At 36.2% G+C, this 23,551-nt stretch overlaps 1 protein-coding gene across 3 annotated transcripts in view; it reads right to left on the bottom strand.

Moving 5' to 3' along the window:
- Positions 1-23,551, bottom strand: part of LOC131055408 (uncharacterized) — a 92,527-nt gene that overhangs the window by 16,606 nt on the left and 52,370 nt on the right. For 2 of the 3 annotated variants that reach the window (XM_057989865.2, XM_057989867.2), the window contains exon 3: positions 21,901-21,987. In XM_057989865.2, the coding sequence (XP_057845848.1) occupies positions 21,901-21,987 (87 nt within the window). Of the gene's footprint in view, positions 1-3,786; positions 3,953-4,069; positions 4,369-21,900; positions 21,988-23,551 lie in introns of all 3 variants that reach the window. The other variant, XM_057989866.2, reaches the window with a different exon arrangement.

Below are 23,551 nucleotides of genomic sequence, written 5' to 3'. Positions count from 1 at the left end.
AGTTTGTCACATCACTAGTTGAATATTCAAGTGCGGTAGTCTGAATTTAATTTATCTTCCATGGTTTCAGTTTGTGATGCTTGGCGTACCTTTGGCAATGGTTTCATTTATGATGACTGACGAATGTCAGACCAAAAATAGAAAAGTTTTTTTTTTTTTTGGTGGCCACCCTTCAATGCATCATCGCCCTCTACAAGTGGGAATAGCGTTTACTTTGTAACACTTTTCTAAGTTTAGTATTTCTGATGGAAGTTGGATCATCGTATCTATTCAATGCTAGACGGTGTTTCATAAAGGACTAAGGAGTCATGACCGACCTATATTTGCTAAAAAATGGTGAACATGGCTATGAGACTTCATACGCTGCAGACATCGTGGATGCTATTTCTAGGCGCTGATTGACAGTGCCGGCAGATATCCCTTTGTGACTTATGTTTTGACTATTTTTCGATTGGTGTTTTCATCCTTGATTTGTAAATTTCTGCTAATCAATATATACCTGCAGGATGGAGTTCATTTTTTTGGGTGTCTGTGTGGGGGAGCCAAGTGATAATAGTATAATGCAAAATACATACTGAGATAGTGTGTGCAGCAGATTAAGGATTTCATACGTAGAGTCGAAGAATATGAAGAAAGTTAAGCAATGTTATCTCGGATGAGGAAGAAATTCAGTTTTCTTTATGGCACTCAGTATGATTCAAAAGCAGCAAGGAATATATATTGGAAGGTGTAAAAAATGAAATTAATCTATGGTATTTCTGAGTAAGTGGAAAACTGAAGTTGGGTGCTTCATATGTTGAAGTTGGTGCTCACTTTTGTAATTTGGGTTGGTGCCCATTTGTTAATGAAAGCTTTTGTGTGCCGTGGTTTTTTACCTGAAAGGGTTTTCCACAAGAAAATTGGTCTTGATATTTTCTCTCTATGTTTTATGAAGTTTCATGTTTTTTGCCACCTTCCCCCTCTCCCCCCTCCCCGCACCTCTCGGCATTTTCTGTGTGCTCTTCACAACAGCTGTGAGGACAGTCCAAACATGTTTATTTGGCACTTTTTGAAGTCTGATTTGTGTTTCCCAGTTTTTACCTGCATTACATCCGCAGCAAGTTAAATTAGAAATAGTTTGTTTCGTCATGTAAGCTCCTACCATGGCCATACAGCTTCTGTACCAGTTTGCACAGCCCTTAATCTAGTTGGATCAGCCAGACATATCACTCCAATAAGGTCTATGTGAGTTCAAAATTGTACTTTGAGATCTTATTTTTGTTTTAGAGCGATTTCCAGCTTGTATTGCCACCTTCCCCCTCTCCCCCCTCCCCACACCTCTCAGCATTTTCTGTGTGCTCTTCACGACAGCTGTGAGGACAGCCCAAACATGTTTATTTGGCACTTTTTGAAGTCTGATTTGTGTTTCCCAGTTTTTACCTGCATTATATCAGCAGCAAGTTAAAATAGAAATAGTTTGTTTCGTCATGTAAGCTCCTACCACGGCCATACAGCTTCTGTACCAGTTTGCACAGACCTTAACCTAGTTGGATCAGCCAGACATATCACCCCAATAAGGTCTATGTGAGTTCAAAATTGTAATTTGAGATCTTATTTTTGGTTTAGAGCGATTTCCAGCTTGTAATCATTGCAAAAATCAATAAAATCAGACTTCGAGGGTTTCCAAATCTATCTTTGAATCTGATTTGAGCATTTAAGTGACCTAATGTTTGTACTAGCCATTGAATCTATCAAAATTTGGTTCAAATTTGGCTTATGAAGTGTTTGGGGGTTTGATCAAGTATTTTCCATCATTATTTTCAATTTTCTATTCACTGTTTCAGTTTCTTGATTAAAAAGAAAATCAATAAATACAAAAAGTATAAAACCATTAAAAAATATAGAGGGGACATTACATGGACTGAGGAAATTGAGATGTTCCCAAAAATTTATAGCTTTAAGAACTTTTTTCTCAAATTCTCAAGGACTTTTAGTTACAATATGCAATTTTATTTATTATTATCCTATGATGATTTCAATTACTCGGAGATTATAGGATGAAGAGTTGATGATCTTTTCATCACTTGCATCACTCAAGACTCAGGTTTTGAGTACTGAGGAGAGGTTTTAGGGCATAGCCTCTGACAGATTTTATCAATCATGGTTAAAGCAATGATAGACATGTTCCAAACAGATCCACAGGTACAACTTTTTGATCGCAAGGAACGTTACATGGACTGAGGAAATTGAGATGTTCCCAAAAATTTATAGCTTCAAGAACTTTTTTCTCAAATTCTCAAGGACTTTTAGTTACAATATGCAGTTTTATTTTTAATTATCCTATGATGATTTCAATTACTCAGAGTCGGAGATTATAGGATGAAGAGTTGATCTTTTCATCACTTGCATCACTCAAGACTCAGATTTTGAGTACTGAGGAGAGGTTTTAGGGCATAGCCTCTGACAGATATTATCCATCATGGTTAAAGCAATGATAGACATGTTCCAAACAGATCCACAGGTACAACTTTTTGATCGCAAGGTTGTGATAGCTTGTTATGGATCAAAAAGTATCATTCTACGACTTGCAGCAGGCACAAAATATTGGGCTGATACATATAGTAGACATCATATTAGAGGACTGCTCATGAGGTTCAGGCCATAAATCATCCAATTTTGACTTTCCAGGATCAAAATGTCACTTTATAGTTGAAGTCCAAGGATGAGAGGATCAATAATGTTACCCTTGCTGATCTAAATTTCTTAATTTAGTGATTGTTGAGGTATAAACCTATGTGATTAGATGTCCACCAGTTGATTAGATTCTCCAACTCTGAGTTCATCCATTTCTAATGAACTGAAACGGGATTAGTGTTTCAATGGAATGACAGAGTACTCATAATAATGTCCATCCATAGGATAAACTCCAAATTCAACAAATTTAGCAATCAGAAAGAATCAGCAGGAGGAAACTCCAATAGGTTAAAGTAAAAATAGGAGCCTCAAACCACTCTACATTCAGGAAATCATAGAAAGGACAAGAACTCAAATTTTTTTAAGCTTGAAACTCCACAAATCCAGATCATCTAAGAAATTGCCAACATTTGGAATAAAAGTAGAAAAAAAACATACATGGAACAATTAGCAATCATGGAGACTAGTGAAAGCTGTAATACCAAACAAATGGCTTCATTTTGATGGTTGCATTATGGAAAACTATAGGATAGGGTGCTGTAAACAAATTCAGCTTGATCAGGAAATGGATTTCTAACAGCAAAGAAGATATAATCCTTCTTCAAGAGACCGCATTAGATCAGGTTTCATTAGCAAGATCCCTCATCTCACCTTGAGGAATCCATCACTGAATCACCAAGTGACCTCATGACAGGTCAAAGGTTGTCTAAAATTTCAATTATGTGCAGTCAGTAAGTACAAAATTATATCATCTCAAATTTATTCCTTGAGGTTGCTGCTGAAACACATTCCTTACAATTTCATCATGAATTTTTTATGCTCTGTCCCTATTCCACCATTTTTTTTACCATGGGCACTTACCCTTAAAGATATGCATGATAGGATGCAAAGAGGCTTGCATAGTTATCTGATTTTTGTAGAATTCAATCTGATAAACTAGTGAGTGAAAATCATACAGGACACACCACCAATGTATATATAGCAGGCAGTTTATGGGTCTTTATGATTCTAATCACCCAAACAACCCAGATTTCACAGATGGTTGTTTTAGATGCTTAACCAAAAAAGGAATAGTATACATCATGGGCATGTTAAATAGATTGCTTCTATCACCCGACTGGGTCTCACCCAATTTCCAAATAGCAGCTTCCACATGACATTCAGATCTGTCAAATCACTGACCTACCATCCCCACTGGCAATATCATTAAAATATGCTAACATGTCCAAATATCCAGAAGATTGTGGAAAATGTAAAACTTTGGTGACTGCAAATCCACCTACACGGGAACATACAATGTACAGAGCAAGCTCAAACTCATGAAATCGAAAAAATCAAAGAAAAAAATTAAACAAATAAATAAAGTAGTATTTAGAAACATCTTCCAGCAACTTACTGAAAGCCAGAAGAAACTGGTGCTGCTCAAATGACATATCAGAGGATCTGGACTTTAGTCAAGATATTAAATCACAATAGCAATTAATCACCCTGATTAAATCACAGCAAGGAAAGGAAAAAGCATATTGATGAAATAAACAAACGATAACATGGACATGAAAAGAACTCCAAATTCCTTCACAAAGTAGTCCTCAATTTGCAACATCTCAGTTCATTACTGTGCGCATTTATCAGCCGGCAGTATCTGTGATTCTTAGGAGACTTTCCTAGCAACCACTCACTTCTTGAAGCAAATACCTACAGAACGAAAGCACAGAAATGCAGCCAAGTCTAAATTACTTGCTCAAATCACAAGAATTCTATCCCTAGAATAAAATTCAGAGCTCAATCATCCTGTAACCAAAGATTAAATAAAGGAAATTGTTCTCTTTTGCACAGGCCAAAGCCCCAAGTCCAGAGAAATTTCCCTCCCAGATCTACTCTGAATTTTAAGATGTAACTAAATCAGATTTACTGTCGGTTGAATCATAGTTGAACTACTCGCGACTCGGCTCGACTTGCCAAGCCCCTGGGAAAAAAACTCGGCAAAAACTCGTAAAAACTCAGCGAAAAACTCGGCAACTTGAAAACACGCTTAAACTTAGTAAAAAATGCATTTATTTTGCAAAATTTAATGAGAAGATGCATCCAATGAGTCAATAAATGATAACACAAAAGAAACAAGCTGATTCTAGTATTATTTAAATGCAAAGTGTCTACAAAATCGCATCCTTGTGAGGAATACTGATGGCTGGAAGCAAAATAGTAAATAGTTTTTGTAAAACCAAAAGTAAATACATCATTACAAATTACAACTACAACTTCCTCTTCCCAGCTCTAGCTAAAACTATTTACTATTCCTCTTCCTCTTCCCAGTGGAGATCTTCCCAGTTCTGAGGGTGAGAAAAAGAGGGGTAGAGAGATAGGTCTAGATCTTGGTGGAGATCTACAAACGTGCAATATTTGAAATTTCATCATTCATACTGATAGTTTCACACTTTCAACTCTAAAATGTATAAGATTTCTTCAATGCTAATTATGTTGTTATATGGAGCCTAATCAGACTCGGAGGTTAAATTTTCCCTACTTCCATCAGCGCAGTTTCCCCCTATATTTTTCGACGAGGGTTTGGGGGCAGCGCCCCCAAGTTGGGGTCAAGGGGCATCGCCCCTTTGCAGGGTCAAGGACCCCAACTTTTATTACTTTTATTATTTTATAAGGCATCGGGTGTTATAAAGTATAAGAAAGGAAAAAGACATATTGAAATGCCACTTATACTTAAATGTTATATTTCATGTGTATATTCTGATGAAGAGAATGAAACTGACATGAAAAAACAAAAAATGATAATTTTTTGACATGTTTGGGCCTCTTTTTTTAGTCTAGCCGAGTTTTTTAAAGAAACTCGCCGAGTTTTTGCTGCGAGTTAAAGTCATAAAAACTCGCAGAGCTCAAAAACTCAACAAGTTTTTGAAACTCGCCGAGTACTCTGCGAGTGTGCCATCTATGGGTTGAATATTGCAGATGAGAATGAATGCAACATCAAACTTACAAAGTGGTCCCTAATGCCGAAATTCCAACACACTGATCAACTGGAAGCATTCCAACCCATTCCTCCATGCAATAATATATGCAAAACTAGCACAAAAACAACAACCTGAATGGTACAATCTTTACTTGGAAGCATGAATTTCAGATCACAGTCGGCCTTTGTGAAAGGTTACAACCACATATAATGCATTGCCATACAAAAAATAATACACTCCATCCAAATCCAATCAGACCAAAAGATCATCACAAAGCCAGAATTATCAAAAGATTTGGATTGCTACAATTAGGAACTCATAATAATAAAAAAATTGTGCGAATGGCTCTGCAGAGCAGCTTATTTATTTGGTATACACTTGTGTCTCAATGGTTGGTTTCACCATTGCTGTAAAAGGCTTCAAGGGAGAATTAATAACATCAACCAGGGGACTGAAACAGAGGTGTTGGCTCACCATCCCCATATCTGTTTGTCATCTTGAGTGAGATATTAATTCAGTTGCCCATGGAAAAAGAAAATTCAGAGCAAGTTACATGGTTGAGCTGCTATGCTTCTCACTCAAGCTTCAGTTCACAAATGGAGGGCTTCCACCCTGCAGACTATTATCAAGGACATTGGACAGCTGAAAAAGTTCCTTGATCTATACCAACATACTTTAAGATGAATATTCAGTGCCAACAAGTCTCCTTTATTCTTCTTACATGAACCAAAAGTCCAGGCAATGGGCTATTATGAATATTATGGACTGTAGAAAGGCCCATCTTCCACCCAATCATTTGGGTTTTCCTTAGCAACTACAAGCCATCATAGATAAAAGATAAGACTTGCAGATGGCCATCTTTTAAGAGCAAAATCAATTTAATCCAATTGAATTTTTAGGCAATGCCAGCATATTTTTTAAGACCCAGTCCCATCTCAAAAGCTTAAGAAACAACAATCACCTAGATGGAAAAAACGGTTCTCGTAGCATGGTGTGGATAATTAGTTTGAATTTCCACAAGCATCCTACAGTAAATCACTAAGCTCAAAGGAGTTAGGGAGATTTGAAATTACCCAACTTTCCACATTCAATCAGACCCTAGCCATGAATTTAGCACAAAAGTAGTACAAGGAGTAACAGATTGCAATCACCATGTTGAATCCTCCAATCCAAATATATACAGAGAAGCTTGCAAACACTCATCACTTTTTCAAAACTGATTGCGCAAAGGATCAGTTATATGGAAACATGTAGGAACAAGAAACACTCTAATCAAATCAGCTTTACAATGGAAAATAAATGGCTGCTGTACAGCCATTTTGGGATGGCTAATGGAATGGTTTTCCACACTTAGGCAAGGTTACTAGCTTCATTCCACTTAAGCAAGATATGTTGCTCCAATGGTGGATATATGTATCAGAATACTATAAATTAGAACCTCGTCACTTAAATTTCAACAGGGCAACATTAAAATACTAATAAAAACACCTGGGGTCACCAGCCAGCAAAAGTTGACAGGGCAATGGAACTGTTTCTCCACTCAAACTTACAGCTAGGGCTTCTGATTTCAACATGGCAAAATTTCCAGACCCATGTGTGATTTCAGTCATGTGTTGCAAAAATCAGACAGGTCTGATGCACCTGTGGCAAGGGCTTTTGCTATTTCTCCAGCTTAGCTGAGTGTAACCCACTCAATCAAATCAAGGGATCATAAAGAGCCAACTTTTTGAAATCTCCTAGGGTATTTTCATTCACTGCTCAGCCACCAAAAAACTATTAAACTTTGAAATGATAATCTCATGGCTCTCCAATGCAAAAACCATATACAAAAATCCTCTAAATTAAATACCAGGTTACTGTGTGCCAATCATAAAATGTTTTGCAACAGAGGAGGACCTCCTACAATCCATATCCACACTTAAATAACAAGAAAAGAGAAAGACCTACTCTTCAACGAGAAAGACAAAATAGCAAGACATCCTCAAAATTGCACTATCAGAGAAACATTGATGTAATAATCAACCAGTAACCCTCGTGTTCTCTGCCTGTAGCTAAAGAGCTTATTTGCTATGCAAAATCCATTCTCCCCCCCCGTCAAGATGTAAAACAATCTGTATGTATGATCCACAGATGCATTCCCTTTTGCTACGCATTTCTCCTGCTGGAAAGAATGTCCCCCTTAGTATCACAGTGACCAGCCAACGTGGGGATCACCTTCTCCTTTCCTATCAAATGTAGCCCAGGCTTCAGTCAATTATGAGGAAGTATCTCAGAGAGATCTAGACCAGATTGCAGAAGACTTGTGCCTTCTCAGTGGAGCCTCAACTGCTAACCAACAAGAAATTTCCCCTTCCCATCATAAACATTCATGTTTCCAACCCCGTGGCCTTATAGAAGTCCCCCTGCTGCAAATTCTAACTAAAAGTGAGAAAAGTTGTCATTATTTTTAGTGTCCAATCCATTGCTAGTGATCTTAGGCACCCCTTTAAGTACACTTATCTAATTCTCTGAACATCCAAAAATGTTATAGGGTGAGATTTTAAGTGAAAAACAGATAAAATCCAAAAAAAAACTAGCAAAAAAGATTTCTGAACAGAAAAATATGAAAATACAAATCTGTAGGCAAATAATGCAATTAGCTCTCTTTAGGTTGTTTTCTTAGGTAAAAACAACACATTGAATCTTGAAAGAGACCTTTTTGTTCTACTCCAACCGCTTGTAAACACCCAATTTTGTTTGCTAGGTTGAATTATTTATCAAACTATACTTTGAGAGATCTTCTCGGTTGAAATAGTTTTATCTCTCATTTACTATTATGGACTTTCCCTGAGGTTGTTAAAATTAACCTTACAACCAGTCACATGTTTACAATTGCAAATATTTTTGCTTTCCAATTTTATGTACCTTAATGTTTGCAATTTCCCCAATTATGAAAGCTATTAATTTGTTCATAATCCCATTTATAGCCAAGGATGTGACAACGTTTAAATTTAATGCTGTGCATTCACCTTTGCCAACTGCTTCACTCTGTTTATTTAAAGTTATTTATGTTATCTATGCAGAGTGAAGCCTTGCTATTGCAATACTAATGTCTTAAGTTGCATTTAAAAATGACTAATTTAGAAAATTTCAAAGTTGATCCCAAAATTTCCAAAACCCTCTAAATTTTCAGACTTTTAAAAAATTTGAATACAAAACTACAAACTTATTGTGATTTATGGTAGAAATGAAATAGAAGCAAATAAGATACATGAGATTTGCAAATTAGGGCTTCATCTAGCCTTGTGGCTAGAGGATTGCACTTGCATGACATTGCTGTTGATGTTGCATGAAGCCTGTTAAAACATGATTAGGTTTTTCTTGAGCTCTACAGCCTCTTGGTGAGAGGTCGTGCCCTGAGGTTTCTTGTGAGACCTTTAGGTAACTTTTGCAATCCCTTTATGGTAGAGAATAGCACTCGCAACATCTTCACAATGGCCTCTGCGACGTTACAATCACGACTAGAAAAATCACAATGGAAATGGGTGATTTCCTCAAGATTTGCAATTTGTTTCACACTATGAATTTGTGTGACCTTTCGATTTTCAGACTGGAAATTTTGAATACAAAAACACAAAATTATTGTGATTGATCATAGAAATGAAATAGAACCAAATAAGAATCCCGAGATTTGCAAATTAGAGCTTCATCTAGCATTATGGCTAGAGAATTGCACGTGCATGACCTTCTTGTTGGCGTTGCATGAAACCTATTAAACCATGATTAGATTTTTCTTGAGCTCTGCAATCTCTTTCTGAAAGATTGTGCCCTGAGGTTTCTTGTGTGACCTTTTGGTAAGTTTTGCAATCCCTTTATGATAGAGGATAACACTCACAACATCTTAACAATGACCTCCACAACGTTACAATCACAACTAGAAAAATGAAAATCACAATGGAAATGGGTGATTTCCTCAAGATTTGCAGTTGGTTTCACACCCTTTATGAATTTGTGTGATCTCTCTGGTGACAAGTAGGGTTCACGATTTCTTTCTACCCTTACGTGACCTTTAAATCATGTTCCTTGATTTCTTTCACGATTTTGGTCTACACAAAAAAACGATTGGCAAAAATGTTTTCCTCTGCAAACTCACATTTTCCTTCATATCAGATTGTTGGTATGCAATGCCTTTTGACCTTTGACCTCAACAAGGGATTTCAACTTCCTCCCAATGTGTTCTCTCTTCTTGACCTTCTTCAAAAACTGTCTAGGCTTTGATACCAATGTTGGTAAAACTTCAAGTAATGAGATTGCGTGAACTTCATGTGCCTTGGGAGAGAGTACAGCATTATATGGATTCAAAAAATTAACGATCACTAACCACTTCCTTATTACATACAAGTGTAAACATTCAATTTATTATATCATTATTGTAATATTATAATATTTCTGCAATCTATTCCTCAATATTCTGATTTTTATATTCTATTGTGTTTTGCTACAAACGCTATTTTATTCTATTCTGGCTCACTCAACAATAATTCCCTTACTAATAATTCTTTCAATTTGTTACTGATTCTGATTAATTTTTTCCACTATGGTCTGTGGCACTGTGCATACATAGTAAACCCTTGTTTTAAAATTACACAATGATAGGCAGTTCGACTTCAAATTCATGATGCTGTACACAGAATCCATACTGTTGTGAGGTATTCACACATTGCCCCATTGCAAATGGGGACCCCCACTTTTTTTCTGCTTTCTAGGATAGTGTTAGAGTCCTTAGCTATAAGCCTTTGCATCGAAGAATTATAGAAGGTCAGGAAGCCAGGAGTCTGGTAAATAGCCTTGTGTGAGGTGTGAAATGAGTGAGTTAAAGCCTTCACTTCATGTGCATACCCTCAGGAGCGTACTTCATGACCATCACCCGTGGAGCGAATCCTCTAGGAGCCTTGTTTGAGTGTGAGTTGGAGCTTATGAATGGGGATAGTGAGTATGATTTTGATTTGCCATCACATCAAGAACTCCTTTGGAACAAAATTCACTTCATGTCCAAACCAACAGGAGCGAACTTCATGTTTTAGCATAGGGGAGCGAACTTCATGTTTGGGCAGAGGAGAGCGAACTTCATGTCTTGTGGATGGAGAGCGAACTTCATGAGAGAGAATTTCATGTGATGACCTCCAATAGTGAACTTCATATGCAAAGAAATAGTGATTTTTGAAAAATAAATTGAATGAATGATTCAATAATCGGATAATGTATTCAACAATATACAAGCGTATATATAGAGATTACAAGACGGCGTTCTAAGTTAAGAACAAGTCGTTTAAAGTGAACTACTAAAAAGTTAAACGCTAAATAAAGCTTAAAAGCTAATTAACTGAAACCTTTGGAGGATAATTCTGGCACAAATTCCAAGGTGCAAATTTCGAGGTTTGGAAGAAACCTAGAAATTAAAATTTTCTGCAAACTTAAAACCTGAAATTTTTCTTGAAAATAATCAAGAAAAAAATTATAATTTGCAGAAAATTAAAAAATACCTCTGATTTTTTTTGTAAAAAAACCAGAAAAATATTGACGATTTGGGCAAAAACCCTAGGTCGGATGTACAACATAAACAGCGCCCAGAGACACCAAAATTCCCAACGTCCACAAAATTAGCAAAAATCAGACTGTTTTTAAATTCCAAGGCAAATTCGTTGGCACAAAATTCAAGGCACAGAAAACGAGGCACCCAGAAAAATCTGAGACCAACCTAGAAAATCTCTAGAAAAAACCCACCAAGAATTTGAAATCAGAATGCAGATCCGATGGCTCAAAAAACGATGCACCCAAAAAAATTTGATGACGACCCAGTTGAGGTCTCGAAAAACCCACCAAGAATCTGCAACCAAAATAAAATTTCGACTTGAATTGAAGGGTTAAAACCCTAGTCGAAAATTGCAGAAACCTTAGGAAAATTTTCAATCTGCAAAAAAACCTCTAGGTTGCAGGCCCGAAAATCTCCAGAACCCTAAAAAAAACATGAACTGCTGCACAAAGAAATTCATCCACGAACCAGAAACCCTTGAAACCCTCAAAAAGCTTTCAAAAAAACAAAATCATTTTTTTATAAAAAACCAATAAAAAAAAAATCTAAAAAATAATCCAGAAAAAAGGCCATGAATTTTTATTAAAAAATTCGCCAAACTTTAAAGAATCCCATCGACCCACTCTGATATCATGAAAAATAAATTGAATGAATGATTCAATAATCGGATAATGTATTCAACAATAGAGATTACAAGACGACATTCTAAATTAAGAACAAGTCGTTTAAAGTGAACTACTAAAAAGCTAAACACTAAATAAAGCTTAAAAGCTAATTAACTAAAAAGAAAAAGCTAAATGCTAAATAAAACTTAAAAGCTAATTAACTAAAAAGCTAAATGACCATTAAACAAGGAACTAAATATGGGTGACTAAAATATAATTAAATATTCTAATAATTTTGAGTTAAAAGCGAACTTCAAGAATCAAAAGAGGGGAGCGAACTTCATGAACTCAAGGAGGGGAGCAAGCTTCATGAATCAAAGGAGGGGAGCGAACTTCATGAACTGGAGGAGGGGATTGAACTTCATGAACTGGAAGAGGGGATCGAACTTGATGAACCGAGAGAGGGGAGCAAATTTCATGAATAGAAGAAGGGGAGCGAACTTCATGAGTAGAGGAAGGGGAGCGAACTACATGAACTTCAACTGCTCCTTCATGAGAGCGAATTTTCTCTAAATCCTCTTATCAAACTTGCAAAACACATAAAATCAAAAGAACTATCTAGGTTATATATTATGTATTTGATATCATGTTTGTTTTGTTTTGCAGACGAGAGAGGATGGTGATTGCAAAGAGCAGAAGGAGAAAGATTGTAAGATCTACACCACCATGCGAAGAAGAAAACTTCATCAGCAAGCACAAGGATATCAAGGAAGGAAGAATCTCAACTCTCACCGCACCATAAAGACATGAAGAGATCAAGGGAGCGCGATGGAGAAGTCATACAATCACCCAAAGGCAAGCAAGCAAGGATGGAGTAATGACTCAGCTACATCAATGCTTCCCATCACCACTACTTTGAGTGAGCTTGAAATGTTGAGTATCAAGAGACATCTCTCAACATCCCTTCATGGTGATGAATAAAGTCTACAAGTGCAAATTGAAGTGGCATCCCAGTCATCAATCACCAAATCAAGGAGTTCCACATCAGCACGTCTTGATTCAATGTACCTGACTCGCCCATGATGGCACAAACTTTGAGGCACCTACCCTTATTATCTATTGGCTATGCTAAAGTGTTGTAATTATTTCACTGGCCAAATTGAGTTTGTTATAAAAAACCCTAATTAGGGTTTTCATTGTAAAATCTTGGTCATTGATGGAGATTTGATCCTGACCGTTCATTGTAATGAGCTCTTAATATAAATCTCAAGCTCCTCATTTTGTAAAGGTTAATAGTTAGTGAATAGTGAATAGTTAGTAGCAGAGAAACAGAGAAGAATAGAATAGCAATTAGAGTAGAAGTTAGATTGGGAGAAGGCAAAGATTGTTGGCAAACCTTGTTGTAAAGAACAATTGATTTCATTGAAGCTATGGTGAGTTTGATTTGTTGCTTCAATAACTTGCATGATCTTTACTTCTCAATTTACTTTCTTGTTATCAGATTGAATGGAGGGATTTGTTGAATGCATTTGTGTGGAATCCATTTAGTCCATACCACTAGCCTCTTGCTGATTGTAAATGCGCCTTGCATGGTCAACTGGAATGATATGAGCTTAACTTTGAATTGTTATACATCCATTGTTTGTGCATTGACTTGAATGGTGAACAATGTTTGATGATAATAATTCAAATATCTTTGAAATGTCCTTAGAAGATTGCACTGAGCTTGTGTCAAATTGTTCAAGTTGATGGTGAGACCTCGCCCAGGAGGATTCCATCTAATCATTCATCCATCTTCTTACATTCTAGGCCTTAGAATAGACTTTCTCAACCCTTCATCTTTTGTTCCTTTTTTTCAACTCAAGCTAGTTTAGGACAAAAGAGCATCACAAGATTGCAACATCAGATGATCCAAGTTCCAGCAATTCAAGCATTCAACAATTCAATGTAAGTCCCCTTGTGATTCCACATAATCACATCAACCAACTGTGCTTATCCACACGTCGTGACCCAACATATCAGAACCTTGGAGTTATCTCAAGTGATCCTTAAGCTAATCTTCAGCATTTGAGAAGCTTTGTTCAAGAGAGGATAAAATATGTTTTGAGTATTTTATTTTGTGTTCGCATGTACGTAAAAAACACATCAACACATACCTCAATACATTGATGCTATTTTACAAGCTGAAGTGTGCATGCTTTGCTCCAGGATAACTGCAGCTTCTTATTTCTAGTTCATGGCACACTTAAATCTATGGCCACAATTAATCATTTTACGATATGAATATTGACGCTTATAGAAACTTCTTCAAGCTAATTTGATTGGCAGTATCACTCTTCAATAATATAAATATTATTAGGTCAAAGGTTTCCCCATCTTGGAAAATAAGAAATTATATGGAAGATAGCAAGCACATTATTGGGATGCTACCAAAATGGAAGGCTACACATGCATTTAGGGAGGGCAATAAAGCCACGGATGCCTTTGCTAATGAGGATCTAAAATTCAAATATTGGAAATATTGGACTAATGAGGTGAAGATTCCCCGTCACATCAAAAATATTTTATGCAATGATAGAAATGAAGGACTTATTAACTATGCAAGGGAAAGAAATGTTTAAATTTGTGTTTATCGTTATTCTTGTGTGGAATGTCATTAGTTATTTGGAGCTGAGGTGTAAAAGGAAGAACATTATAACTTGGTAGAGCTATGATTATTTTGAATTCTATGAAGAGAGTTGGGATAATGATAGTCGACTTGACATTGAAGTCTGTTTCCAAGAGATTTACAAAGATAATATCTATACTAGCATGTGGAAAGTGTAAAAGTACTCCCTAAAGAAAGACACCTTGCAATTATTATCAAAGGACACCTAGAGGAGAAACAAGGAAACTATAGAGAGAATGAAAGGAATTTATTACAAGTTAATTCTCTCACATGGCAATAGGAAAAGAGCTAATTTGGCGGCCTTCACACTTATTATCAATCACTTTCCATAAAGATCCAACAAAAGATCTTCTTTCCTAGTTCTAGGTCTTGGTTGTGTTGAGTGCTTTGTTTTCTAGTGTAGTAGAATTGCAATCATGGGGGGCCCGAGGCTGCATGTTGAACCAACTTCGTATGCCTCTCTTAAGAAGAATACTCAAGTTTGGGACATTTTCGAAAGGGGAGGAAAAACTCCATTCTTCAAACTCATCAAGGTTAGTGACGAAGACCTATCATCATAGTTCATGAACAGTTGGAAGAATGGCAAAGTGGTGGTAGGGGGTGTAAGAATCGAGGTTTTGGAGGAACTTATTGCACAAATCATTGGGCTGAAATGTGATGGCGAGAAAGTTCCCTGGCTAAGCCAAAACAAGCCTATGAAGACTATATATCGCTTTCCTAGAAGAAGGCAAAGGATTGGAAAGGCGCCAGAGTAGATTCAATAGATAAGAGTTGTCAACTATCATTTGATTAAATATTTCATGTTAGAGGGTAGATTTGCAACAATCCACGGATAACACTTCCCCCTCTTGAATCATTTGAGACACCACAAACCTATAAGTTATTTGTTCTTCCTTTTCTCTTCCATGGATGAATGTGTTGTTGAGGAGGTTTATCCTCCACTACACTAGGGACTAATTCATGAAACTATTTGGAGAATACACATGTTGTTAACCCTACTCCATCCCACAATTCCCCAACTGACTAGGGTCAAAACCATCCACTGCCATCCAACTCTAAATGAAAAATTGCCTTTAAGGATGATGCGTCGTCATCCTCCCATGCTATTTCTTTGCCCAAAGCCTTACTCTACTCTCCCAAGAAACAAAAACCTAATCTTGGTTGTGACACACCCTCTTTAGTGATTGACATTGGCATTAAAGTGTCCCCAGAGAACAACCCTAATGTCTCCCCCTCCCCTACTATCGATATTTCCAACAGTGAATTGGTTACAGATGTTAGAATTACTTCCTCTAAGGAGTGTAGGTCTACTAGGCTTGCTAAATTAACTGTTGTTGTCGCTATGATTGTTGAGGCCATTGAGAAAAACCCCCCTAATGACAAAACCGAGGAAGAATTGGAGGACTCAACTTTTAATGGTAATGATGCCGAGAACAGTGAAGAGACCCAAGAAGAACCACTTAATTTTCAAGAATACTCACTCTCCCATCCCTCCCCAGCAAAGGCTCAGTTCAACGAAGCACTTGAAGGGCTAAATAGCTTAAAGGATTACGGGGATGAGGAAGAACAAGATGTTGGTAGAGGCACGAATGAACCCCATGTTTGGTAGGCGATGGCAGCAAAAATTGAGGATCTTAATATCAGGGTCGAGAGCCTGAAAACCCCTCAAAACTTGGGTTGTGAGAGAAATAGGGAGTGGATCAAACGTTTGGAGGCATAAAGAACCTAATTAGAATTAACAAAAGTCTGATGCAAAAGAGTGTGATGGAGGTTGTGACAATGGCAAAGATTATTGGGAAAAAGAAGAAGAGGAAAGCTCCTACAAAGACCAAGGATGACCGGACTAAGGGAAAGATGAACAACACCTTATTCCCATGGGAGGAGTTGAATGGCATGTTGGATGGATGAGGCTATATCTCATAATGCCCCTTGCTGTTTCTTTTTATTGTCTCTAGTTTTAGCTATTTTAGTTTGTTGTTTCAGAACTCCTATGTTTATGTAAACTCTATATAAACTCTTCAATGCTCTTGTTAGGCTTGATCTCCAAGCCTTGGTTTTATTTTTGATAGATGGTTTTTTATTTGGATGTATAACAGGTTGGGGCCTTGTTGATGTGTTTTTCATGCACATGCGAACACAAAATAAAATACCCAAAAGTATCTTATCCTCTCTTGATCAAAGTTTCTCAAATGTTGAAGATTCGCTTAAGGATGACTTGAGATAACTCCAAGGTTCTTGTATGTCGGGTCACGACATGTTGATAAGCACAGTTAGTCGATGTGATTGTTGGTAATCGAAGGGGACTTATGTTGAATTGAATGCTTGAATTGCTGGAGCTCAAATCCTAACTATTTGATTGAAAAATAAATGGCAAAAGACATAGGGTTTAGGGAGACTAAGAATGTAGGAATGATGAACAATCTACGATGAAACTTGACTAAGCTTTGCTTTGACATGCAAAGCAACAACTCCACAAAGCTTAGTGCGATCTTCTAAGGAAACTAGATGATTTTCAAATCACTATCAAGCATAGACACCATCAAAGCAATGCATATTGATGATTAAATAACAATTGAACTTAAGCTCATTCAAGTATTCCAGTTGACCACACAAGGCGAATTTGCAATCAACAAACTGCTAGTGGTATGGATTAGGAGTTTGACCATTAATCATACAAGATTCCTTTCATTCATCTAATTAACATGAAAGCAAATGAATTGAGAAGTAGAGACCATGCAACTTGTTGAAATAACACATTAATTCACCATAGCTTCAATGAAATCATATGCTCTTTACAACAAGATTTTAGCAACAATCTTTGCTTTCTCCTAATCTAGCTTCTATTCTAATTGCTATCTATTGTTCACTATTAACTATTAGCCTTTACAAATGCGAAGCTTGAGCCTTACATAGAGAGCTCATTACAATTCAAAGGCTTAGATTAATTTGAGATCAATGGCCGAGATTTTGCAATCAAACACTAATTAGGGCTTGTTACAACAAACTCAATTCTAGCCAATGAAATAATTACAATATTTAGACACGTCATTTCTTGAGTGTTTGACCAATAGATAGTGGGGGTAGGTACATTGGAGTTTGTGCCTTCATGGATGATCTCGGTTCATTGAATCTGGACATGCTAATGTGGAACCTTCTGATTGTTGAAATGATGACTAGGACGCCACCTAAATCTGCTTGTAGACTTGGTAGATTTTCATGAAGGAATGTTGAGCAATATCTCTTGATACTCAACATTATCCAGTTTGCTCAATGTGATGATGATGAGAAGCATCGTTATGATTTGACAACTTTGATTAACTCTTCTGAAACTATCTGCTTCCTTAATCACGTTTGATGTAGACTGTGTGATGACCTTGATTGATCCTCCCTTGTTCATGATATACCTGATAAATGATGCACCTAGTTAGATTAGAACCCTTAATGCACTGACTTTGATTCTTGGATTCCCAAAGGAAATTCAAGATTTGTAAAACATTCCTTCATTATGAAGTTGTCTCCTTCATGCTCCAAGGTTTTGGCTTCCTCGTGTTGATCTTGATATCTTGACTTGAAGGTCTTCAAGCCTGTCTTGATCAACCAACTTCTTCATGTGGCCACGATGCAATGAAAGTCTTTTGAATGTATTATACTCCTCTTGTTGTCACCTGCAAAACAAACAAAGATAGCATTAATCACACATGGATAGGTTTCACGAACCTACAATTCCATAAATCCTCAAGACGATGATGAGATGATGATTCTATCTTTCATTTCCATTTCTGATTTTGAAGTGCTGCAAGGTCTGAGTCACATGCTTGGAAATCTCATTCCACCTTTTATATGCAGATGTAGGGTTGATTATACACAGATTTGATCTGAAAATGCTTTTTAAAATCAGAATAATGATCTTCAAGTTGACTCCGCTCTCCTTGTGTGTTTGATCAATGGGATAATCAAATCTGCTCTCCAAAATCACCAATATAGGTGAATTCGCCACACTTACAAATCTGTTTTGATCAATGTAATGATCAAAGCTGCTATCAAAATCACTGACTCTGGATAAATTTGCCTTCAAAAATGGAAATCTGAATATTGATTTTCAAATTGATGTCTTCTTCCTTATTCATATCGCTGTTGTAAAGATAGTTTGCCTTTCTTGATGCTATTTGGAGATGATACAAATCAGAAAATTCGCCTTAAACAGTTCGCTGATCTCCTCAATTTGCAGAGCAGATTGTTGTATTCGCCTTGAATGATGCCTTTGAAATGAACTTGAATGTCCTCTTATACAGGCGTTGGGTTTTAGGGGTGTGTCTCCTCATTCAAATCTCTTAGGCTGACTTTGCATTTTGTTCACACTTTTGATCTTTCAATTTTACAACCTTGTTAGCATCGCATCATTTACTAGTGGCGGCATTTTTAGTGACCTTTGCAAGCTAAGGTGAAGTCGGCAATTTCGAAGACCTTTGCACATTTCACCTTGGGTGGAAATTTCAGGGAGCATTGCAACTTAGGTTGATGGCGGCATTTGGAGAGAGCATTGCAACTTCTCCCCTTGGGCGGAAATTCCATGTGCCTTTGCAACTCTTCATCATTGGAGGCATTTCAAGATACCATTGCAAGCTAACATCTTGGTGGAAATTTGGGACACCATTGCAATTTGCTATCAAATAGGCCTTTGAGAGCACTTTTGCATGTCTTTTACTTAGTAGAATTTCATCATGCCATTGCATCCCTTGACTTAGGCAGCATTCCTTAGCATCTTTGTAACTTTTCCCCTTGGGCGGCTTTTGAAGGTAGCATTGCCTCTTAACATCAAGTCAGAAATTTAGGAGACCTTTGCCACTATTGCTCAAGGAGGAAATTTGAGAGACCATTGCCATCATAGCATCATGGCGGAATTTTGGATGACCTTTGCCACTCGAGCATCATGGCGGAATTTTGGATGACCTTTGCCACTCAAGCACCATGGCAGAATTTTGGATGACCTTTGCCACTCAAGCATCAAGTTGGAATTTTGAGGTAGCATTGCCAGTTGAGATCAAGGCAAAAATTTTGATGATTTTTGTAATTAGATCGGCTATAACATTTACCTTTACAACATTTGATGAAGGCGGCATTTTAGGGGGCCATGCACTTCATTGACCAAGGCGGCTTTTCAGGACCCCATTGAACCTTTGCAAGTCAGCACTTGATCAACCATCCTAACTTAGCTTTGCAATTCACTTCTTTAGTCGACCAATTAGGTGACTTTTGCAATTGATTTGCATCTAAAGTTTCATCATGATTTTGAGACTATGTTTGGCAAATTTTCAAATCTTAATTCAATATTTCATCCTTCAGCCATCCAAGGCTCCTTTGCACTAGGTCTTGATATTTTAACACAATAGAGACAAATCTTCATTCAAACCCTAATTGACCTAGACTAGGCGACTCCAATGATCTTAATCCTTCTACATACCTCCTAATTCATGAACTTCATCTTCAGCTACTAAGACTGACAACACTATTCATTTGGAGTCTAATCCTAGGGATGCTAGCCATTTGAAGCTTTAGAGGGCAAAGGTAGTGTTGCACCTCATTTCATGCTAAAGAGAGACTTGATTGTGCCCTGCACAACTACATGCAAGAGGCTAATAGCAAAGACATGACAACAACCAAAGGCTAAGATAAGACAACTAACCTAGAAAGCGAAAAAGTGGGGGTCCTCATTTGCAATGGGGTGATGTGTGAATACGTCACAACAGGCCCTTCCCCACTTAACTTAATCAAAAACAATATGTTTTTTTAAAACTTTACAATCTCTTTGACTTGACAGTTGATGGGTGAAATTTCCCAGCAACTACACACTTATTCCTTTAGCCTGAATTATACTGCTCTACTACATGATGGCATAAGTATTGGCATTCATGCAAGATTGGGATTATACCAACAATAATAACACAAAAACGACAAGTCTTGTTGATAGTATAAATTGTGAAGAACAGACCAACACTTCTATAATGATAAAAGGGGAGAACAAGTTTCACAAATTGAGTCTAACAATATTTTCCTTAACATTATATCTTCTTTGTAAATTAATTATCATTGTCATTTATGCCAATTCCTTTGGCCTAACGATAATAATAATTATATGTTTTCATCATGTATGTTAGGATTAAGGTACCATTCACCTTATAAATCCTTTGTAAAATATTTTATTGTATTCCAACATCTTTCCAAAGTATACATTGGCATATACGGTGTCAGAGGAGAAATAATTGTTTATTTCCCAGAATTATTGTAAATATAATCTTCATGGAAAGTGGGATTAACAGGCAACTGTAAATTAAATGAATATTAAATATGTTGTAAATTGAGCCTGGGAAAGGAAAACATAATCTAGTGACTGTTGAAATTCCAAATAATGTGACTTTTTGGTTCCACAAATTGTGGTGCCTATCTTTCAGGATAAAATGACTAATATTCCAGAATCGAAAAGCCTAAAATAAAAGGTTTATCTTCTCAGGTGAGATCTTGGATTTTTGGAGTGAGTTTTTGAAGATAAAAGGACACAAGTGACTGTTCGATTTTGCATTCCCAATGGTGACTCTTCATTTTTGGGAGCCCAAGTTAGAGAGTTATAAATGTGCACTGGGGGAAAACAATGGTCATCATTCAAAGTGTATCTTACAGGTCTGAGGAGCTATTTTGTTTTACAGGTTGTTGAGCATTGAGGAAGAATGTTTGTTGTACTCAAATATTGAAGTCATAATATTTCTTGAGCTCTATTGCAGGTGGACTTTTTCATGCAAGGGTTTCTCCACATAAAATTGAGTTTAGTGTGGTTTGTTCATTCTATTTTCTGCATTTGATATTCTACAAAATTAAGAATTCAAGTTTGGATTGTTGTTTATTTACAAGTTTGCAGGCAACATAAGTTTCAAATCTACATGGTATAAAATCAGATTTCACTGTAGGAGATTTAATCTCATAATTACGACAATGTACGCCAACTTTTTTTATACTTGACAACCAAAAATATTGTACCATTTATATTGGCATCTAACATCTACAGATAGGTACAAAAATGCCCTCAAGTTTTTAAACAGTTAACAACTTATTATTGTTTGAAAGTCCAGACAGAACATATTCATCATTTTAGCACAATAGATACTTAAAATTGTGTCATGGCATGGCCTAGACCCTATAGATACTTAAAATTGGATGATATTTTGAAAATGTTTGATAAATACAGGTAAAGAATGGGAGATAGGATCTTTTAGAGAGATCCTCACACATGCTCAGTCTTCATAATTTTTCTTGCCAAATAGTAACATTCAACTAATTCCATACGTTAAACTCACATTTGTATTTGGAAATGATTAGAAAGATAATAACAAGATGCAAAAATAACATTAGAAATGGTAGAACATTTACCTTTACACAAGCTGCGGCCTCTGCCAAAGCCTCAGCACCAACAGGAGGATAGGGCTCAATCTCAAAATCCAAATCGCTATCAGCATCCTGAAAAATAATTGGAACCAAATAAATAAAGAAAAATAATAATGAGAATATAGAATTAAAAATTTGAGCAACAATCCTATAGTCTACATTTAATTTCTATTTTAAAAAATTGTAAAACTATCATTTATGTTTTTGTTTGTTGGTTCATGTTGGGAACGATCAGTGCAAAAATCAAATTTTTCTTCATCTTTGTTGTAGATTACATGTCCAAAGCATTTGATTCATTGAATCAAATTCAACTATATTAATGTCTTGAATGACATGAGCACTATTATATACATCATAATTGTCATTTTGTACCAATGTATTCAATTTATTTTGTTTGTCTAGCCAATGTGCATATAGAATTAAACGCTTTGAGGAACAATCATATAGTCTATATTTAATTTTTTATTTTAAATAACTGTAAAAATGACATTTATCTTTTCATCTATTGGTTCATGTTGACAATAGTCAAAGCAAAAATCAATTTTTTCTTATTTTTTTTTAATAAAGTACATGCCCAATGCATTTATCTCATTGAATCAAATTTCAACTCTATTAATGTCTTGAATAACATGAGCACTATTATATATATCATAATAGTCATTTTGTATTGTGACGTGGCAAGGTAAACCAATATGAAAATAAATTTTGACCTTAATAAAATTACATTGTTGACCTTAAAATTATTTTATCTCCTCAAATAGCATTTCTAACATCACTCAGTTTATTAGATGCAACAAAATTCACTAAACTCATTACAACGTCGACAGGAACCTAATGCAATGTGTCTCTTGTTTGAACTAGACAACAAACATAATTATAGAAGAAATTTAGAAGACCTAATAATTATAAAGCAGTAGATGCAGACAAAGTGTCTACTTTGGTCATTACAAAAACGATGGGAAGTAATTATTTTCTGCCACAGAAAAGCCTATTTTCAAGCTATAAATAAAATGGCATTACAAGATGGGAACAAATTCTGCATGAATGGTAGCATGGTCATCATTTGATAGTAAATGCCAACCTTATAGACATCCAACTTTATAAATTCCCATTTGATAGGTTAGATATATACAAAATATAAAGAGTTACTCAGACTTTCTCACAATTCCTCAATAATCCGTATGTGTGATAGAGCAACACAAGCAACCGATGTGTATCTCTCAATCATACATAAAACCAGGAAGGTAGTTTTTCCTGTGTTAAAGCTGCATCTCAATGACACATTGTGCATAAACTGACTTTAATTAGCAAAGAGCAATAGAATATCTTCTCACACTTTTCACGTGGAAAGAAGAAATTTTGCATTCTATAGTTAGCAAGAATACTGCACTACTGAAAGGCTATGATAGATTACACAACCAAGTCCATATCAAATAAAATTTTGAAATCCACAAGTAAAAGAGAGGACACCATATATGTGAAGGTGTTGAAAGACACCACGGAGAATAAATGACTTTGCAATATAATAAAGAATCAGATTTAATTGAGTAAAATGGTGAGAAAGATTTCCTCTATTTATGCATATTTCATGCATATGACATTATAGATTACACAACCATGTTCATATCAAATAAAA

Source organism: Cryptomeria japonica, chromosome 8 (assembly GCF_030272615.1).
Source record: "Cryptomeria japonica chromosome 8, Sugi_1.0, whole genome shotgun sequence".
Classification (NCBI taxonomy): Eukaryota; Viridiplantae; Streptophyta; class Pinopsida; order Cupressales; family Cupressaceae; genus Cryptomeria; species Cryptomeria japonica.
Note: the sequence above shows the minus strand (reverse complement) of the source record. Positions and strands in the feature narration are given on the sequence as shown.